The sequence below is a fragment of the Lampris incognitus genome, chromosome 16 (genome assembly GCF_029633865.1).
Source record: "Lampris incognitus isolate fLamInc1 chromosome 16, fLamInc1.hap2, whole genome shotgun sequence".
Taxonomy (NCBI): Eukaryota; Metazoa; Chordata; class Actinopteri; order Lampriformes; family Lampridae; genus Lampris; species Lampris incognitus.
The window spans coordinates 15,987,846-16,005,956 of NC_079226.1; the positions used below are offsets into that span (position 1 = coordinate 15,987,846).

General features: G+C 46.2%; 2 protein-coding genes across 2 annotated transcripts in view; both read right to left on the reverse strand.

Moving 5' to 3' along the window:
- Positions 1 to 2,304, reverse strand: part of LOC130125981 (CNK3/IPCEF1 fusion protein-like) — a 65,205-nt gene extending 62,901 nt beyond the window's left edge. Inside the window, exon 1 of the mRNA XM_056295357.1 lies at positions 1,996 to 2,304. Within this exon, the coding sequence (XP_056151332.1) occupies positions 1,996 to 2,056 (61 nt within the window). The 5' untranslated portion in view covers positions 2,057 to 2,304. The remainder of the gene's footprint in view (positions 1 to 1,995) is intronic.
- A 4,895-nt stretch (positions 2,305 to 7,199) lies between these two features.
- On the reverse strand, positions 7,200 to 18,013 carry qpct (glutaminyl-peptide cyclotransferase). The gene is made up of 7 exons (XM_056296494.1): positions 17,758 to 18,013; positions 14,578 to 14,724; positions 12,357 to 12,638; positions 10,719 to 10,886; positions 9,577 to 9,676; positions 8,998 to 9,114; positions 7,200 to 7,843 (listed from the first exon to the last, which is right to left on the reverse strand). The coding sequence occupies exons 1-7, from the start codon at positions 17,863 to 17,865 to the stop codon at positions 7,662 to 7,664; spliced, it is 1,104 nt and encodes a 367-aa protein (XP_056152469.1). The 5' UTR covers positions 17,866 to 18,013; the 3' UTR covers positions 7,200 to 7,661.
- Between the last annotated feature and the right edge of the window lie 98 nt (positions 18,014 to 18,111).

The following is an 18,111-nucleotide window of genomic DNA, read 5'->3' on the forward strand; positions in this document are numbered from 1 at the left end:
TGTTACTACATACAGTACAACTGTATGTCGTCGTATCAGTAGCTGTATGTAACAGTAGCTGTATAACTGTATGTCGTAACAGTATTGACATTGTAACTACTGTTATGACATACAGTATAACTGTATGTCGTAACAGTGGCTGTATGTAACAGTAGCTGTATAACTGTATGTCGTAACAGTATTGACATTGTAACAGTAGCTGTATAACTATGTCATAACAGTATTGACATTGTTACTACTGTTACTACATACAGTATAACTATGTCGTAACAGTAGACTTTTTCGCACATCCATGTATGCGCGTGCATGTGGCCTGCAGTAGCGCACTGGAAAACAGGGCTACCCTGAAAGCCGATGTGTAATTCGAGCCCTGCATAGAATGTACTAACAGTTCAGACACCGCTATTGTTTTACCAAGCCATCTACACTCGTATAAGAGGACTGCTTGATTTCCCCAGGGTAGCTGGTCCTACACATGCACACATGACATATGACACACTGACCACATGACACACATCCAGCTGGAGGACCTGCGCTTAAGTAAGGCGCCCGGGGTCATTCCCAGTCCTCAAACAAGGAAAATCAACAGCTTTTAAATTGATGGCAAGCAACGTCCTTTCACTGGCAACAAACACACCACGAGCCACTACTTGATCTCCCCAAACAACGCAAGTGATTAACATCTGCCTCAATACACAAATGAAGCCACTCCGCTACTGGGAGAAAATATCCCTGGGGCAACGATGGTCAGTATCCCTACTGGGTTTTTTTGGAAGCCCCTGTCACGTGTTCACATGAATGGGCTGTCGTTATTTCAACCATTCCGTTTCTGCTGCAGCCACTTTCATTTGCAGGGCTCTTCTACAAAGCCACCGGTGAGAGCCGCTGGGGGGAGAATCGCTGAGTCAGTCGTTCACAAGACCAAGAGTGAGGGGACTAGTGTACACAACTAATCCTTCACCCATGCATGGCCTGACCGGGCCCTTTCATCGGACACACACAGACTAACACTTCCCCCGCCCCCCCCAACAATCCCCTCTGGCTCCCTGCTATAGGCCAACATGGGGCACTGCCGGGCTTGCCCCATTCAGCAGATATTGGGACTACAAGAGCTTCAAACAACGTTCAAAGTGGGGTTTTTCCCCTTCTTTTTTCCTGACAGATCAAAGTCCCGACATTCATAATAGGGGCTTAAATATCGAGTCATGTGAGCCTTGTTATGGGATGTTTTGACATGTTTTCCCCCTCTCAAGGCCATGGGAAAGAACCTTCTCGGTCATATAAACTGCAGACTGCACTCCCTCGTGTATGTATACACACTTTCCTCTTGCGCTGAGGCGCATCAGGGAATGTGTTGAGATAAAAGGGCAGCATTTCCTACCATACCACACATACCGTTTAGAGTCACCACACATGCCTATGCTGTGACTGAGTTCAGTTTCAGAGAGAGGGTTTCAGGATGATGTCAGTCCCGTAAGCGACATCCCAGAATGCAATGTAATCCGGAGCAAGGATTTGTATTTATTTTCTTTTTTTTCTAATTTTTTTTTTACCCAAATCGTGCTGGAAATCAGACTTGAATAAAGCGCAGCGAAAGAGAGCACGTGCAACAGACTGCCCACTATTAAAGTCAAACAGCAGAAGAAGAGACACAAAAACGGACGAGGCACGGGTTTAAATGTGGCAATTTGTACACACGCCGAGACTTGCTGAAAGTTGAATCACACTTGTCGCCGGCTAAGCGGGAAAGGTGCCTAATTGCGAGTCGGGGAGAGAGCAGCCCCATTGTTGTGCACGTCAGGCGAGGTATGTTGTCACACAGGAGCGGTTTCTACGAAACCGGAGGTAAACGGCTAGAGACCCGTTCCCCCGTAGCGCCGCGCGGAGAGAAGCAGCCAAGCCTTTCCGCAGTGTCGCGGCGAAAGCAACAGTGTTTGTTTGTTGCTGTTAAGAAACAAAGGTGTGAAGTCGCTACAAAAGTGGCTCGGGACTCACCTTTCATCCAGTCGACAACTTGCTTCGGCGTCCACTTTGTTATGGGCTCCATAGCTTGCATGGTCTCGACGCGAGGATCAAAAAAGGCGAAACAAAACACGAATAAAACAAAACAGCAACTCGGCGACACTGTTCAGGTCTCACCACCCCCGTCCGCTGCTGCCCCTTGGCTGCTTACATGTTTTCGACGGCAGATTCAACGACAGTCGTCCGTCCGCGTCCACTCACTCTAAGCACACTAGTCTCCCAGCTCTGCTCACGCATGGCTAGAGGCAACCCCCGCCCCCCCCACACACATTCATAAACACACATACACGCACACATACACACTCACACGCACACACGCACACACACACACGTTCATAAACACACATACACACACACTCACTCCGTCACCGACCGGGATCAGGTTGCAGTTTCTACTTTGCTCTACCGCGGCTCAATTGAAATTGCCGAGGGGCGCGGTGTGTTGCCAAATTATGTATCCCCCAAAAGAATATGCGTCTCGTCTATCCGTGTCCCACATACTGTTTCCATAGAGTTCCCACGTGCGCAGGAAACGTTTTTCCATATTACTTTTAGATTCATAGAAATTAAAGGTATGTCTAGATCATCAGCACGGGGTTTTTTTTACAAAGTACCCGTACGGTCGAATTGCAACTGGGAAAACTTTTCTGGGTTTTTTTTTTTGGATGATTATTTGTAAAAACGTGTTGATGTTCTTAAAAAACAGTAAACAATTCATATGTTGTCTTTTTTCATTTCCGGGCGTGATTCGTCGTGTAGTTATCGGGTTCTGCTTCAAGTGGCCGCACGCGCGTCCCCGCGCTGCCACGCATGTATATAATACGTATTATTTTGGAGGACACATTTGGCAACACAGGGATACTCAATATCCCAAAACACCTTTCATTCATTTCTGATGTGACAACAGCGTTCCTCTTCAGTCGTACGAGGTCGTTAAGTTGACTTATTGTTTATACCTTAGTTCGTTACATTATTACCCAGCTCAAGATACACTATGACAGTTTATGACTCACTTTGTTTTGGTCATTTTTCTTTTATAGCCTATTTTTTGGTACCAAATGAATGATTGATTAGATAGGCTGCTCCCCATGAAATCGTTTGATTAAAAAAAAATCTAATTCGCTAGCTGAATGTGACTCACTAGTGCTCTCTATTGGGATAGCACGGCTTTGCAAGTGGTATGTAGGCATCCCCCTCCTCCTCCTCCTCCTCCTCCTCTTCCTCCTCTTCCTCCTCTTCCTCCTCCCTTTATTTCTCTTACTCTGTCACACGCACAAAATAACATCCATCATTTTGTCCACAATTTCGTCGATGCATTTTGGTGAGTGGACTGTGTAGGCCTTTAGGCTTCATGGTTTAGGCTTCATCAATACCTCTGGGACACAACTTTTGGTGTGAGGGAAACAGACGTCATCGTTTTAATATTGTATCACCAGTATTATCGGTAAAGGATGGTACAGGTTGATGCACTTTTCTTCAGAATGACAATGGGAATGAGAGTTATGCGCTGCCCTTTTAGGCTCTAATTAAAATTTTTTTTTACTACTTTATTAATCCCCCATGGGGAAATTCTTTCTCTCTGCCTTTAACCCATCCTAGCTGTGTAGCTAGGAGCAGTGAGCAACCGTCGTGCAGCACCCGGGGACCAACTCCAGGTCGTCTTGCCATGCCTCGGTCAGGGGCACAGACAGGAGTATTAACCCTAACATGCATGTCTTTTTGATGGTGGGGGAAACCGGAGCACCCGGAGAAAACCCACCGCAGACATGAGGAGAACATGGGATGGCCTGGGGTTCGAACCCAGGACCTTCTTGCTGTGAGGCGACAGCACTAACCACTGGGCCACCGTGCCGCCAATCTATCAACCATCAGAGTACGGTGGTATTTTGTACTGAGAGTCAAAAAAAAATTCATTGGAGCAATTAAGTCAACAGGTTGTGTAGCAGTCCGTTGGATGTGGCACCTGACACAAAGTGAACATTGGTGACTCACCACGTGAGACACACCTTGCTTTGGAGAATCCCCGGCCCTTTCCACCCCTCTGCATCTCCATGGCTGCAGGTTGCTGCACTGTCTGCACTGTGATCAGCTGCATGGCCATTATTACACCCGGGCACGCACAAATTGGCTGACGGGCAATAGCACTGAAATACTGGAAACCACATCACAGCACCACTGTGAAATAACTTCTGCTTCCTCCTTCTTTCCCCATTTGAACGCCAACATTTCTCTGCAGGCTGGATTGGGGGGGGAGGGAGAGACACAGGGTGCAGCCGGTGCTTTTCTTTTAGGTAAAAGTCAAGTTAAAACCCTTGATGTCTCGTTTAATCTGCGTACCGTACTTCCAGTGACTGTACAGAATGAGGACTGACAGGTCGGATGCCTGAGGTCAGACCTCACGGCACATCTGTGGAAACAACCTGACACGTGTGTACTTAGTGCTCTGTGGTAGTACGGGCTGCGGCATGAAATAAATACACGACAAGATAAGAGGGAAGAAAGAAAAAGAGACTCTTATGAAAGATTAGTGCACCATAAATTGGAAAAAAAAAGAGATTAAGATGAGTTTTAGGCGCTGTAGGTCATGCAAAGTAGGTATTTGTTCATGCCGCAAACTACAACACCTCTCCAAGGAATACGATTATCAACTGCATGGCACCTAGGGTGGGGCAAGAGCACTAACAAGACATTACAGACCTAAGATATGGTAATGTGATTAATGGGTGTTTAAACAATTACAGCTCTTTAAGAAGAGGTATGTGTTGTTGGTATGTGCTGTTGGTATGCGTTGTTACCAGGCGTCCCGAACATCTCTGGATGAAGTGAGTGAAGGAGGCATACCAGCCATTCGGTTCCCAGGGGGAGTGCGGCACATCGAAAGGGGGATTTGGGTAGCATGAAGCTCAGGGGAGGTCCTCCCTGATTGGATTAGTGAATCATGGGATTGTTGCTGAGGTGGTGGAGGTTGTGGGGGAGTCAGCCCGTGGAGACCGGGCCCCATGGCTTCATTGCAGGGGGTGGACGGCAAAACAGGCTTTCCCTGTTTTGCCATTTAAGCAGGAATGGGTATGGAGTAGAAGACTATCCAAGTCTTTGCTGCTGTTAGATGTGATCCTGCACATTTACATGCAAACAACTTCTATGAAGCTTGCATTTATAACACCCTATAAGCATCTATAATGCCCTATAAGTGTAGCTACAAGTCATTGTAAGATTCATTATAACTATGTATACGCCCTCACAACACCTCTAACCACCTTTATGATACGTTATGTCAATTTAAAATGGATTTATGCATTACAAATATGTCATCATTAGTCTGTTTATCTGTCAAATGTCGTAATGCATCATAGCCAACTTGTTTTGCTGAAGTTTTGTAGCGATGCATAATGAGACTTCAGTGCTATTTCACAGTCTTCAGCCATAGCCGTTAGTCATTGTAATACATATTATAGGAAATAATTGGTGTTATAGATGCTTATAGGGTGTTATAGATGCTTATAGGGCATTATAGATGCTTATAGGGCACTATAGATGCAAGCTTCATAGAGAGTGTTACCACTTTTTTTATAGATATTTTCTGTTGCTGGTGTATGAGTAAGACGAGCAAATTCACAAATATCCAGAGCAGGAAACATGTTTATCATTTTGCATTTTAGGGGTTACCCTTTGACTTTGGAGAGATGATGTGGTGTGTCGTTTGTCTTCACCATAGCAGCCAAATTGGAAAAATAAAATTGCCAGGCCAATTACCCCACTCTTCCGAGCCATCCCAGTCGCTGCTCCATCCCCTCTGCTGATCCGGGGAGGGCTGCAGACTACCACATGCCTCCTCCGATACATGTGGAGTCGCCAGCAGCTTCTTTTCACCTGACAGTGAGGAGATTCACCAGGGGGACACAGCGCGTGGGAAGATCACGCTATTCCCCCTCCTCCCTGAACAGGCGCCCTGACCGACCAGAGGAGGTGCTAGTGCAGCAACCAGGAAACATACCCACATCCGGCTTCCCACCCACCAATTGTGTCTGTAGGGATGCCTGACCAAGCCGGAGGTAACACAGGGATTCGAACTGGCGATCCCCGTGTTGATAGGCAACGGAATAGACCACTACGTTACCCAGACGCCCCTGATAGCAGCTTGTTTGACAAAGAAGCGAATATGCTGTGGCTAACATGCACACATGGGCAGACCAAGCTAACAGAAGAGCTTTACCAACATATCCTACATTTTCAAAGCTACAACCAAGGTTCAACTATTTACCTTTTTTTTTTTTTGGTGTTTATGCAAATACTAGTTTCACCAAAAGTATCAGCAGGTTACGCAATAACAATGATCTCCATGATGGTCGCTTTAAGGCCAGAGAAAAGGCTGCTGCTCATGTAGACTGAAAGGTGTCCTTGTTTAATCACAAAGACAAAAATACCCCTTCCCATAGGAGCAACTTCACTGACCGCGGCTCCAAAAATACTGTCAGTGGTGACTAAACAAAACAAAACAAAACAAAAAAAGGGGGATCATTAAAAACAGCTAAAGTCTGTGTGATACTCCTTGTGCTGTGAACCGACATTTATTTCAGACTCAAAGCACGGGAAGTCCATCTTAAGCACCGTATGTTATTCTGTAACCCGTATCAAGATGTGGCTAATCACGTCCTATAAACAAATGACAGGACACGGAAACACCAACAGAGGAAGTCGTCCACCTTACTGGCTAACCTGGCAGGATATGAGGGATTGACTATTTCACAGTACAAATAAACCCACGTCGCTGGCTCTCTCCGTTAATATCCGGGGCAGATTTGAAGTGGTAGAAGAAACATGGCAGTAAGTACATTCAGGGGGAGGTAGTGAGGCGCCGCCCCCCGTGCACCTCCTCAGACTGCGGCCTACATATTTCAGGTTCGTCCTTGTGGGTGGCTGTGTTGAATTGCACAACACAACATGAGACCTTAGATTCAGAACATTAACGCAAGACCACGAGCTGCTCTCTTCGGGCTCCGGCTGTTCCCAAAGCAATTAATGTTGGAATGACCACCAACTACGGACTGGGAATGCACAGATGTAGGGATGTAGGGATGTATGTCAATGACATTTCTGAGTAGAGAAATAGCTGAGGGGGTGGGGTGGGGGGGGCAGAGTGAAAGATAGCACAGTAGCACTACAAGAGACAGCTTCCAATCAAGGTTTATCATTTTTATTTCAAGCAGAGCCCCATCTTCTTCCTCCTGTTCGCGGCAATTACACTAGGCCCCACACATTAGCATTGGCACAATGGTGTCTCCTCTTGGTGTGAGGGGAGGGGGCCATGGTGAAATAAAGAGAGCAGTGTGACGGGAAACACACAGAGGATCCAATGTGCTGATCTGGGGACTGCGGGCTCGAGGGAAAAAGGGAAACCAAGCGGATTTAAGTCCTCGCCCATCGGTACCATTTTACCTGCAAACTGCAGCGTAACACTCTCCCACTACACCTGAACGACTACATGAATGAATACGTCTTGCAGACCTTGCTAGGTGTGCCGGTACTGTACTGAAACTAAAGGCAGCATACATTGTAAAGCCATAGAACGAGGGAAAGCTCTTCTGCACAGAACCACAGAGAAGCAAGGAAGCAGGCAAAATGCATGCTGGGGGGTCATTTTAGGGAGCGTTCTGAGGGTTTGAGGGGTCTGTGGGTCTGACGTTGAGGTACTCCAGAACAAAGACCTGCAGGATCTTGTTGAGGTTCTCGATGGAAGTACGATCCAGGTTCTGTTCATTATCGTCAAATGTGTGCCACACGGACGGGAAGCGGGTGGGGATGAGATGGAGGACGGGCACACCTGTCAGGGAGGCAGGAGGAGAGGTTCAAATTACATATCCATATGTAAAAGATGTTACGTTTCATATTTTGGCTTTCCTGAAGCGTAGCGTGATTAGTCAATATCATCATGGCTTCCTGAAACAAACTTAAAACCACTCACAGAAGCTGGCTGAGCTACCCCCCCCCCCTTTTCTCCCCAGTTGTATCCGGCCAATTACCCCCCTCTTCCGAGCCGTCCCGGTCGCTGCTCCACCCCCTCTGCTGATCCGGGGAGGTGCTGCAGACTACCACATGTCTCCTCCGATACATGTGGAGTCGCCAGCCGCTTCTTTTCACCTGACAGTGAGGAGTTTCACCAGGGGGACGTAGCGCGTGGGAGGATCACGCTATTCCTCCCAGTTTCCCCTCCCCCCCAAAACAGGTGTCCCGACCGACCAGAGGAGGCGCTAGTGCAGCGACCAGGACACATACCCACACCCGGCTTCCCACCTGCAGACACGGCCAATTGTGCCTGTAGGGATGCCCGACCAAGCTGGAGGCAACACGGGGATTCGATTCGGCGATCCCCGTGTTGGTAGGCAGCGGAGTAGACCGCTACAGTACCCGGTCGCCTCCTGGCTGAGCCCTCTTTGTTGCTGTTTCACAATTTTGCCATTTTTTCTTTTTTTACTTGCTACCACCCAAAGACTAGGCTACGCAGCAATGGCAGCAAAAAGGAGTGCTGAAAAGACCCGATGTCAGCAGATGTGCTGGGTATCCACTACTGCTTTTCTGTTTCCATTTGCATGTCTTTTCTATTTTTATTTCTACTTGTTATTCACATCTGTAAACCGCGGAGCTCAGCGCTCAAGTAAGAATTACACATCGCCCCTTTAAGCTTTAAATAAATACAATATGTGTTGAGTAAACTGACCTCATATGAGCGATTGTGTTTTCTCTCTTTGTGTGTGTGTGTGTGTGTGTGTGTGGGTCAAGGTTTGTGATAGAAACTACAGAGCAGCCGCCCAGTGTCCTCCCCCCCCCCCCCCCCAGTCTGTTCAACTCCTCTGTAGGGCTCCCAGGCCAGTTGGGAGATGTAATCGTTTTAGCACGTCCTGGATCTCCTCCCAAACGGAGGCACCCAAAGTGTGCATGTGTGCGAGTGTGTGCGAGTGTGAATTTGTGCGTATTCACCTCTGATAAGGAACGGCACATGATCATCTTGCACATGGCCAACAGATAGACTAGGCCAGAAATACTGCACATCGTTAGGATGATCCACAAGCTCGCCCATGTTGTGCAGGCGAAACTCTGAGGACATACGGGTGGGGGGGGGCACAAGAAAAGACACACAATTATCTACGCGAGCTTCAAAATCGACAAGACAAACTTTTGCAAAATTCTCAACATTTTCAACGAACCAATCTATAGCTGGCAACTGTACAGAAATGCTTCTGATCATAACTGCATAACAGAGTTTTTCCTGTTACACCTCTCTTACGCAAACAACGGCAAGACACGTGGGATGAATATGAATTTAATAAATCGACTATCTGCACGCAGATCGCCCCTGATAACAGAGTCTGCGTGTGTTAAAAAAAACCACACACAGTATTTATATTTATTTATATATTTCAACTTGTGCTGCGCGTCTGCATCCAGACAAACAAATATGCATAGGATTTGCAATGGCGGTAAATTGAATTTGCAGCCTAATGAGGGGGGAGGCACACCGCCACCGAGTAATCAGATCAAGCGCGTTTGATCATTCACCAATGTTCTGCAGCCTGAAGAGCCAGCGAGAGGTGCTGGGGTAATGGTTGCCGAAGCGAGGGCTGGGGGCCCCGATCAGGTCCAACAACACAAACAGGTCCTTGTGGAGAGAGGTGGAGAGGAGAGAGGGGGGGGGGGGTTAAAGAGAGAAGAGGAAGATCTCAGTGGGGTGTCATGAGAAAGTAGCTCTCTTTATCGTGGAGATAACGCCCTGGGAGGAAGCCTACTCCCATGTAGCTTTGAGGTGTGATGATGATGACATCATGTGTTCCATGGTGTAACCCGCTGACTGCATTTGCTCCATGTGCAGCCCCCTCTGCACAAGACGCTCACACACAACACGCCCTTGTCTGCCCGGTAACATGTAGACACACACACACACACACACACACACACACACACACACACACACACACACACACACACACAATTTATTCATATTATCAGTCTCAGAATGATTTGTATGACTGTTATCACTATATATCACAATTAAACTGTCTTCTCTGCTTTCTGATTATTTACCTTTGTTGCTTGACATCACACACACACACACACACACACACACACACACACACACACACACACACACACACACACACACACACACACACACACACACTAGATGAACCCTGGAAGACGGCGTCTCTGCTTTAGCTCTCCGTCTCAACAGTAATGTCATTATTTGTTGACCAAATACTTGCGCTATCTCTCCACAGCCCAGATACAGAAAATATACCTACAATTTACGTGACGTTATGTTATTGTAGACGGTAGAATGGACGACTTTTGATATCTAACCAACAAAATGATGAATTGAGCAGGTTCAGGACTCGAGTTTTCCAGACACAGAGCTCACTGTTCTGAATTGAACTCCCGTCTATTCGCCAGCTGCTCCTCGCCTCTCTTCGGTCTAGGCACCGGCTTGTTTCTCGTGTGGATAAGGCCGAAGACGATTGCCCTGTGATTAATGTGGGCAAACAAACGGATGATCCTGGGACCAATAATGCCATCATCTTTCTTCAGTGATTTGGATGGAAAAAGACTGAGTGATAACGGCGACATATTGCATATCCGTGAGGCAAGTTTGTAATTTGTGATATTGGGCTATACAAATAGAATTGACTTGACTTGACTTGACATACTATGCCATGAAGTTGGTTGGTGTCTGCGGCTTCGGTGGGGTGTGGGGTCTCCTCCATCTTCTGTGCCAGGTGCCGAGAGCCGTACAGGGAGTCTGTAGCTGTCCACTGAACCCAAGCCTCCTCACCATCGAAGAAGATGAGCTGCAGGGTCAGGTCAGCGCTGGAGCTCTGGTAGGAACGAGAGAGGGGGAAGCAGATGCAGATACAGAGAGACAGAGAGACAGAGACAGACACAGACAGACACAGACAGACACACACACAGACAGACAGAAAGACACAGACAGACAGACACCACAGATTCAAACGCTGCAATCAAATTCAAGACACCGGTTTGCATTCTGTGGGCTTTTCTGCAGTCTAGTGGTGTCAGTAAGTACTACACTTACATATGAATCATCCTGGGTCGCTTCGTTGTGGGAGTTTCAACAATCTATTTAAAAGGCTAAAATTGTTTTGGTTCATTTGTTCGAGCATGATATTAGCTATCTGGATCCCTCTTCTCCTCGAGGTCATGTATCAGTGATGTGTGTGTTCACCATTCCTAGTGTTACAGACTATTGTGTTTAATGCATGTCTTGATCTGTCATGATTGACCCGGCCATGCCACAGGCCTTGTTGTCACTGTCCACCAAAGCACTTTAGACACCTTAGACAGAGGGCTCAGCTCACAGGAGGCACAGGAGAACAGGAAAGGAAAAGAAGTCAGACTGATGAGCACTACATCTGTTCCTTTGTGCGACCAGCCCCATTTGTATGGTCAAAAATTAGACTAGATTTGGAGGGATTTTTGTCCCCCTCGGATATTCAATTTCACCACCTGAAACTTATTCAGTTAAGATGAAACAATATACCATTTTTGCTCATCTCTTCTCACAACAGTTGCAATTTCCTTGGGACTGGCTGTTATTATTGCACCCTTGTTTACTTGAATAACTAAATTTGAGACCATCTTGATAATAACAGACAATAACATTAACATGTAACATGTACCACCAGCACATCTATCAGCATTGACAGACCGAACCAGCAAAATAACAATTGTCAGTAGTACTGTCAATGCTAGCAAAGCTAAATCAAACAAACACATTATTAATGTTATAACCGGCTGCTGTGTTTATCCTGCTATGCTTACATCACAGAATACCAAGACCAGCCTGCCCTGTTTTCAACATTTACATGGTTTTTAACCTGTAGATGTCAGCTAAGTCATTAAATTGGCTGGTTGAAATGGTTTAGCTAATCTTTAACACCAAAACCATTTATGCATGTGTACTATTGTGCCCGTCTCTAATAGCAATTGATATTTTTATACACTCATGACATAATTTGCATATTTTACTGTTTTGTGGCATTATCGATCGACTTGGTCCTTTGATTTTTCTATTCTCCACCTCTTGATGATCTAAGGTGCACCGACACTAAACACACTCTGCATGACGTGCGCTCTTAGCAATGTTACGATTACTGCGATTCCAGTTCATGGTTAACTCTCTTGTAGGTTGCTTTGGAAAGAAGCGTCTGCCAAATGAGCAAATGCAAATGAGTAAATTTCCCGTGTAACCAAAATATTAAACCCTTACAGAAACTACAGGAACTTTTACACAAGATGTTTTTACCACGTGGCTAAAATGGACCAACCTTCTGAGCTTTAAGCTCCTCATCCAGGGCGTGTACCAGCTCCAGCATCATGGCACAGGGCACGGCAGAATCTGTGGCGCCTTGAAACTCTATCCCATGCCATTGTGGCGGGAAGTACTTAGAGTCGAAATGACAGGCCAGGACAAGGCGCCGCTTGGCCGAGGGGTTGAGGGTAGCAATGAGGTTGGTGAAGGTCCGCGGTCCATAAGGTGTGTAACCCTCAAAGCTGTCCTCTGCCACCTCCCAGCCAGCGCTCAGGGAGGCTAGGGTTGTTTTAATGTGCTGAGGGAGATATCCACACACACACACCCACACACACACACACACACACATAGGCACAGGCTATAGGAATTACAAACACAAACATGGCGTTACCTGGTACAGTGTTTCTCAACCGGGGGTCCGCGGACCCCTAGTGGTCCGTGGTGTAATTGCAAGGGGTCCGTGAAAATAAAATATCTTTAAAAAAAAAGATGCTATGACATTTATAGAAATAGGATTATTTTACTCAAATGTGACTGAGACCTTTATCTACCTAAACTATAAAGGGTAACAGGACTTTTTTCTCTAATTACATCTGTTTCACAAGTGTAATTTATTGTATTTTAATAAGAGATCTCGCTCCCGTTTGCATTGTTAAAAGTTACTGCATAAAAATTCTGTTGTTACATATATCTGAAAGTTACTGAATACAGATTCTGTTTTGTTACATATATCTGAAAGTTACTGAATACATATTCTGTTTTGTTACATATATCTGAAAGTTACTGCATACATATTCTGTTTTGTTACATATATCTGAAAGTTACTGAATACATATTCTGTGTTGTTACATATATCTGAAAGTTACTGAATACATATTCTGTTTTGTTACATATATCTGAAAGTTACTGCATACATATTCTGTGTTGTTACATATATCTGAAAGTTACTGAATACATATTCTGTTTTGTTACATATATCTGAAAGTTACTGCATAAGAATTCTGTTTTGTTAACTATATCTAAGTTACAACTGAAGGCTCTTATTTTTGCCCCAAAGAGTGAATAAATGCTATAATGCAATTTAAAATGCAGTTTCTACTGTTTCTATCAAATTGCAACCCCCCTCCCCCAAGATCAGGTGGAGGGGTCCTCAGGGTAGATCAAAAATACGCAGGGGGTCCAGGACCCCAAAAAGGTTGAGAACCACTGACCTGGTAGACGTGCTAGCCAAGGCCCATCTAAATAAATGGCCTATAAGGATAAGGTCCCTGATGTAAAACTGCAGGTCAGATCATTTGAATATTACGACTGTTTGTCTTAAGCGGTCAAGTGGCTATACAGATGAGTGATTCTATTATATGATATTTACGAAGAGCTTTATTCATTCATATAATAACAAATCCAGTTGGATAAAAAATGATCTTACTGTATATTTATTCTAATCTTGACTGGCTTGGGTTGGATAATGCGTCATGTCATTTCGATTGAGAATTTACAATTACTACAGCGAGCCGAGAATAAACTGGGCAGTAAACTGACATTGTGCAGCACTTTCGGTCAACGCTGGCGGCTGTAAGATGTGCTTCACAAATAAACCTGACTTGCTCTGCGTTTTCTCAGCCGTATGTAAAAACAAACTGCTTCCAAGGGCCATTAAGTTCACATTAATTAGAAAGGAGGAGCTTTTTAATCACAACACACATCTTCTTTTTTTTCTTTCCCCTCTTTCTCCCCAATTGTACTTGGACAATTACCCCACTCTTCTGAGTCGCTGCTCCTCCCCCTCTGCTGATCCGGGGAGGGCTGCAGACTACCACATGCCTCCTCCAGGGGGATGTAGCGCGTGGGAGGATCACGCTATTCCCCCCAGTTCTCCCTCCCCCCTCCCGAACAAGCACCCCGACCGACCAGAGGGGGCAGTAGTGCAGTGACCAGGACACATACCCACATCCGGCTTCCCACCCGTAGACACGGCCAGCTGTGTCTGTAGCAGCGCCCGACCAAGCCGGGGGTAACACTGGGGTTCGAACCTCTAATCCCTGATCACAAATTCAAGACTCTTATTCTATATCATGCACATGCTAATTGATGTCGGAAATGGTTTTGGTCTAACTGGGCAGCTGCATCATCCGTCTTCCTGGGCATCCTCTTCCCTTCTTCAGGCTTGTCTCCATAGTGACACGTTAAGCTACACAGCATAAAGGTTTTGCATGATGCTCTTGGCCCACATCACTCACCTGCTGTACGGTCAGGCTGCCTTCAGAGCCGGGGTACCTGGTGATCAGCAGCGGTTGCAGCACCTGGCTCCACATCCGATTCAGGTCTGTGTGTGACAGAGCGCTGCGCGCTTCTTCTGTACTCAGTTTGGTGGCTCTGTGTTGGAGCTGGAGAGTGATGGATAAGAAAGGGACAAGATAACACAATATGATCCGGGCGGGGGTGGGGGTCCACGTCTTGTGTGAAATGAGGTTGTTTTATTTGCTTTGAGTCTTTGCAAGCATTTCATTGTTAGCGTCCTTTTCGGCTGGGAGGATTTATTTGATCATTGAACTACATCATGAGCATGCACTATGTATGTCTGGAAGATGGACCGTGCACTACTCCGCCTTCCAGTTATCCTCTAGCCAGATTTAGTTGAAACCGAGAACTTTCCCAGAAAGCTGAATCATTCATCTGGACACGTTTACTGGAAGAAATTTATCACTCACCTATGTCTCATCTTCAGGCTGAACTGCCTGCAGACGAGACTGACTTCTCTCAATAAACGTTGTGTCCAGATGAACTGATTCAACTCTCTGGGATGATTTGCTTACCTGGAATTTTTTTTTTGGGGGGGGGGCCCATTTTCTCCCAATTGTAACCGGGCCAATTACCCCACTCTTCCAAGCCATCCCGGTCACTGCTCCACCCCCTCTGCCGATCCGGGGAGGGCTGCAGACTACCACATGCCTCCTCCGATACATGTGGAGTCACCAGCCGCTTCTTTTCACCTGACAGTGAGGAGTTTCACCAGGGGGACGTAGCACGTGGGAGGATCACGCTATTCTCCCCACCCCCCCCCCCCCGAACAGGCGCCCTGACCGACCAGAGGAGGCGCTAGTGCAGTGACCAGGATGCCCTTACCTGGATTACTGAGCATGCATCAAGACAAACCAACAGCTTTCTAACGCAGAAGGAGAACTCTCTGAAGACCAGATGAAGGACTGATACACTGGCTATGATTCATGACGCCGTTTCATAACAATGGTTACCGTCCCTCCCTCATACTCCAGGAAGCTGAACCCCAATCCAACAAACAGAACACAACCACTGTGGTTTGGCTTTAATATTGACACGTGCAGAAAAGTGCCTGAGGTATCTTCATGATAATTACAATATGAACCTTAGATAACCGAGATGTGTTTTACCGTCTACAACACCAACTTTTTTTTACTGACAACGTAAGACCATGATAAAATTAACAACTATGACTGCAATTATCAACCCCGCTGGAATCTCCCCAGCAAGCTTGCACAACACTTAAATGAAAGGAAAAGTCAACAGGGATGCGAGATGGCCTGACTTCATCTCGTCTTTCAGCAAAGATGTGAATGTGCATCAGATGAGATGATAATGGTTTGGCAAGACCGGTATTAAGAACAACAGAGTATCTGGCTGAAGTGTACATTGGCACGTCATCAGAGAGCCAATCACACATGCATGTGTGCACCATGAGTGTAAATGAATGGCTTTGGATGAGCCAGGAAGCTGCCTCAGAACGACTGATTTAATGCATAGGAAACTGGCAGGTAGCACAAAAATATGTAGCGTGCATGTGAAAACACTCCTTCCCTCCCTCAGGGACAGATTCTCTTAAACTTGGCAGTATTTCCTTTGGATTGGATTTGTTTTTTTCTCACATGTATACGATGTTATATGACTAAGTATTTTGATGGGAGTTGTGATGTCTATCTGAAGCAGTGCAAAGTCAGTTCGATGAACCGATAAAAACCACAGGAGGGGGAGAAAACAACAGCGTTACACTGGAATGGTAAGGTTTTTTTCCCCCTTTTTGCCATTGATCCTTTTTCCCGTTCAAAGTTCAAGCTGTACTCTCCTCTGTTGGCCTGGAGACTAAGCAAAGGCCGAACGAGTGTGGAGCGTGGCAGGGAAAGATTTTACGGGGTTTATCTGAAAACAACCACCAAAGGCTATGTGCACCTATCATGTGCCGCTCCCTCCCTCCCGAAAGAAAGACGCTGTCTGTTTTTATCCAATAACTAGCTCCTAAATGCCACCCCCAAAGGCTATGGGCACTGTGGCCGTCGCGTGCTGCCTTCTCTATCGCCACAGAAAGAGTCCATTTGTTTTTATTTGACCACCAAATTCTTCAATGGGAATTTAGGGGGAAATAAACAGCGCCTCCAAGGTATGAAATCCACGTCAGAGATCCCTGGAGAGGAAATGTCCGCACTGGAGCAGACGGTGGCACATGATCTTCCCCCATCTTTTCACATTTCTATACTATTTAAGCCGGCAATACAAATCAAGCATTTGCCTTCACAGAGACGTGTATGCGTTCTGTTGCAAAGCAATCCCTTGACGTATGCTGCACTCGTGCATGCATGTACACGCTGAGCAACCCTGCAATTATGTGGGGAGAGATGCAGTAGGTTCATAACAATGTGGTGTCACCGACTCACGATGTTTGTTCCAAGAAATGGGGCTCACTGGGATGAGAGGGGGTTAAATAGGGGTCCACTTTAGATCTATAAATACCAAGATCTGCAATTGGAGGATCAATGATGAGGGCTGTGCTGCCATAGCAACTAGACAAAGAAGAGAAGGGATGAAGAATCTGGATGCATGGCCAAGACCACCAAGCTGAATTCACAGAGGAATTATGCAATATCAGATAAAATAGGACAGAGGTGTTTTGGAATAAAATCAGTTGTAAATCCCCCAAAACAACATGGGAATGTGGAAATGCCAAATTTCACTCACTTTGACAGATAATGGTGATGATCTTCAACAACAACAACAACAACATCAACGCTCGCCGATAACATTCAGTATCAATACTCTCCCCATACATCAGATATTTCCATCAATTTCGTCATCGACTAGTCATAATCTGGGCAATCTGCTCAGTTGATCAAATTTGGCTGGAAAAAAAAGGGAAAGAAAACAAAATACAATAAAACAACGTGGCAGGAGCCACTGACGAACAGAATGAGGATCTTCTGAAACGACGGCTGATTTAAAAGAAAGAAGAAAAAAAAGCAGTTTCGCAAAAGTAGGCTGCAAATGCGCGAGATCACAATCACTGGATAAGTTTTTCCAACAGCTTCAGTGGGGTGACGGCTTAATGCCCCCAAACATACATCACGATAGCTCGGGGAACCCATCGCAGTTTACCCCAACTCCGTTCAAATTACCTTTTCCTCCGTCCACGGAGTTCCAGAAACGCAGTCAATGAGAGCCACACAGATGCCAGCGGCAAAGAATAAATTCATTATGAAGGGACCGTGGCGACACACTGCCATCTCTCTCTCTCTCTCTCTCTCTCTCTCTCTCTCTCTCTCTCTCTCTCTCTCTCTCTCTCTCTCCCCCTCTCTCTCGCTCTCTGTATCCGCTCCACATTCCTCTCTCTCTCTCCCTCAGTCGGGCTTTACGGATCATGTGGAAGCAGGAGGGAGGACCTCTGAGGTGCGGGACGTCACGAGTCTCTCTCGTCCATCCAGCTCAGAGACCCTGAAACGGATCTGGGGTGTCTGTGGGAGGGGATCCAG

Coding starts and splice junctions, on each gene's coding strand:
- qpct (XM_056296494.1), bottom strand. CDS start 17,865: ATGGCAGTGTGTCGCCACGGTCCCTTCATAATGAATTTATTCTTTGCC. Junction 10,887..12,356: donor AGGAGCTTAAAGCTCAGAAG/GTTGGTCCATTT, acceptor CGTTCCTACCAG/AGCTCCAGCGCTGACCTGAC. Junction 7,844..8,997: donor TGTGCCGTTCCTTATCAGAG/GTGAATACGCAC, acceptor CCTCCCTGACAG/GTGTGCCCGTCCTCCATCTC.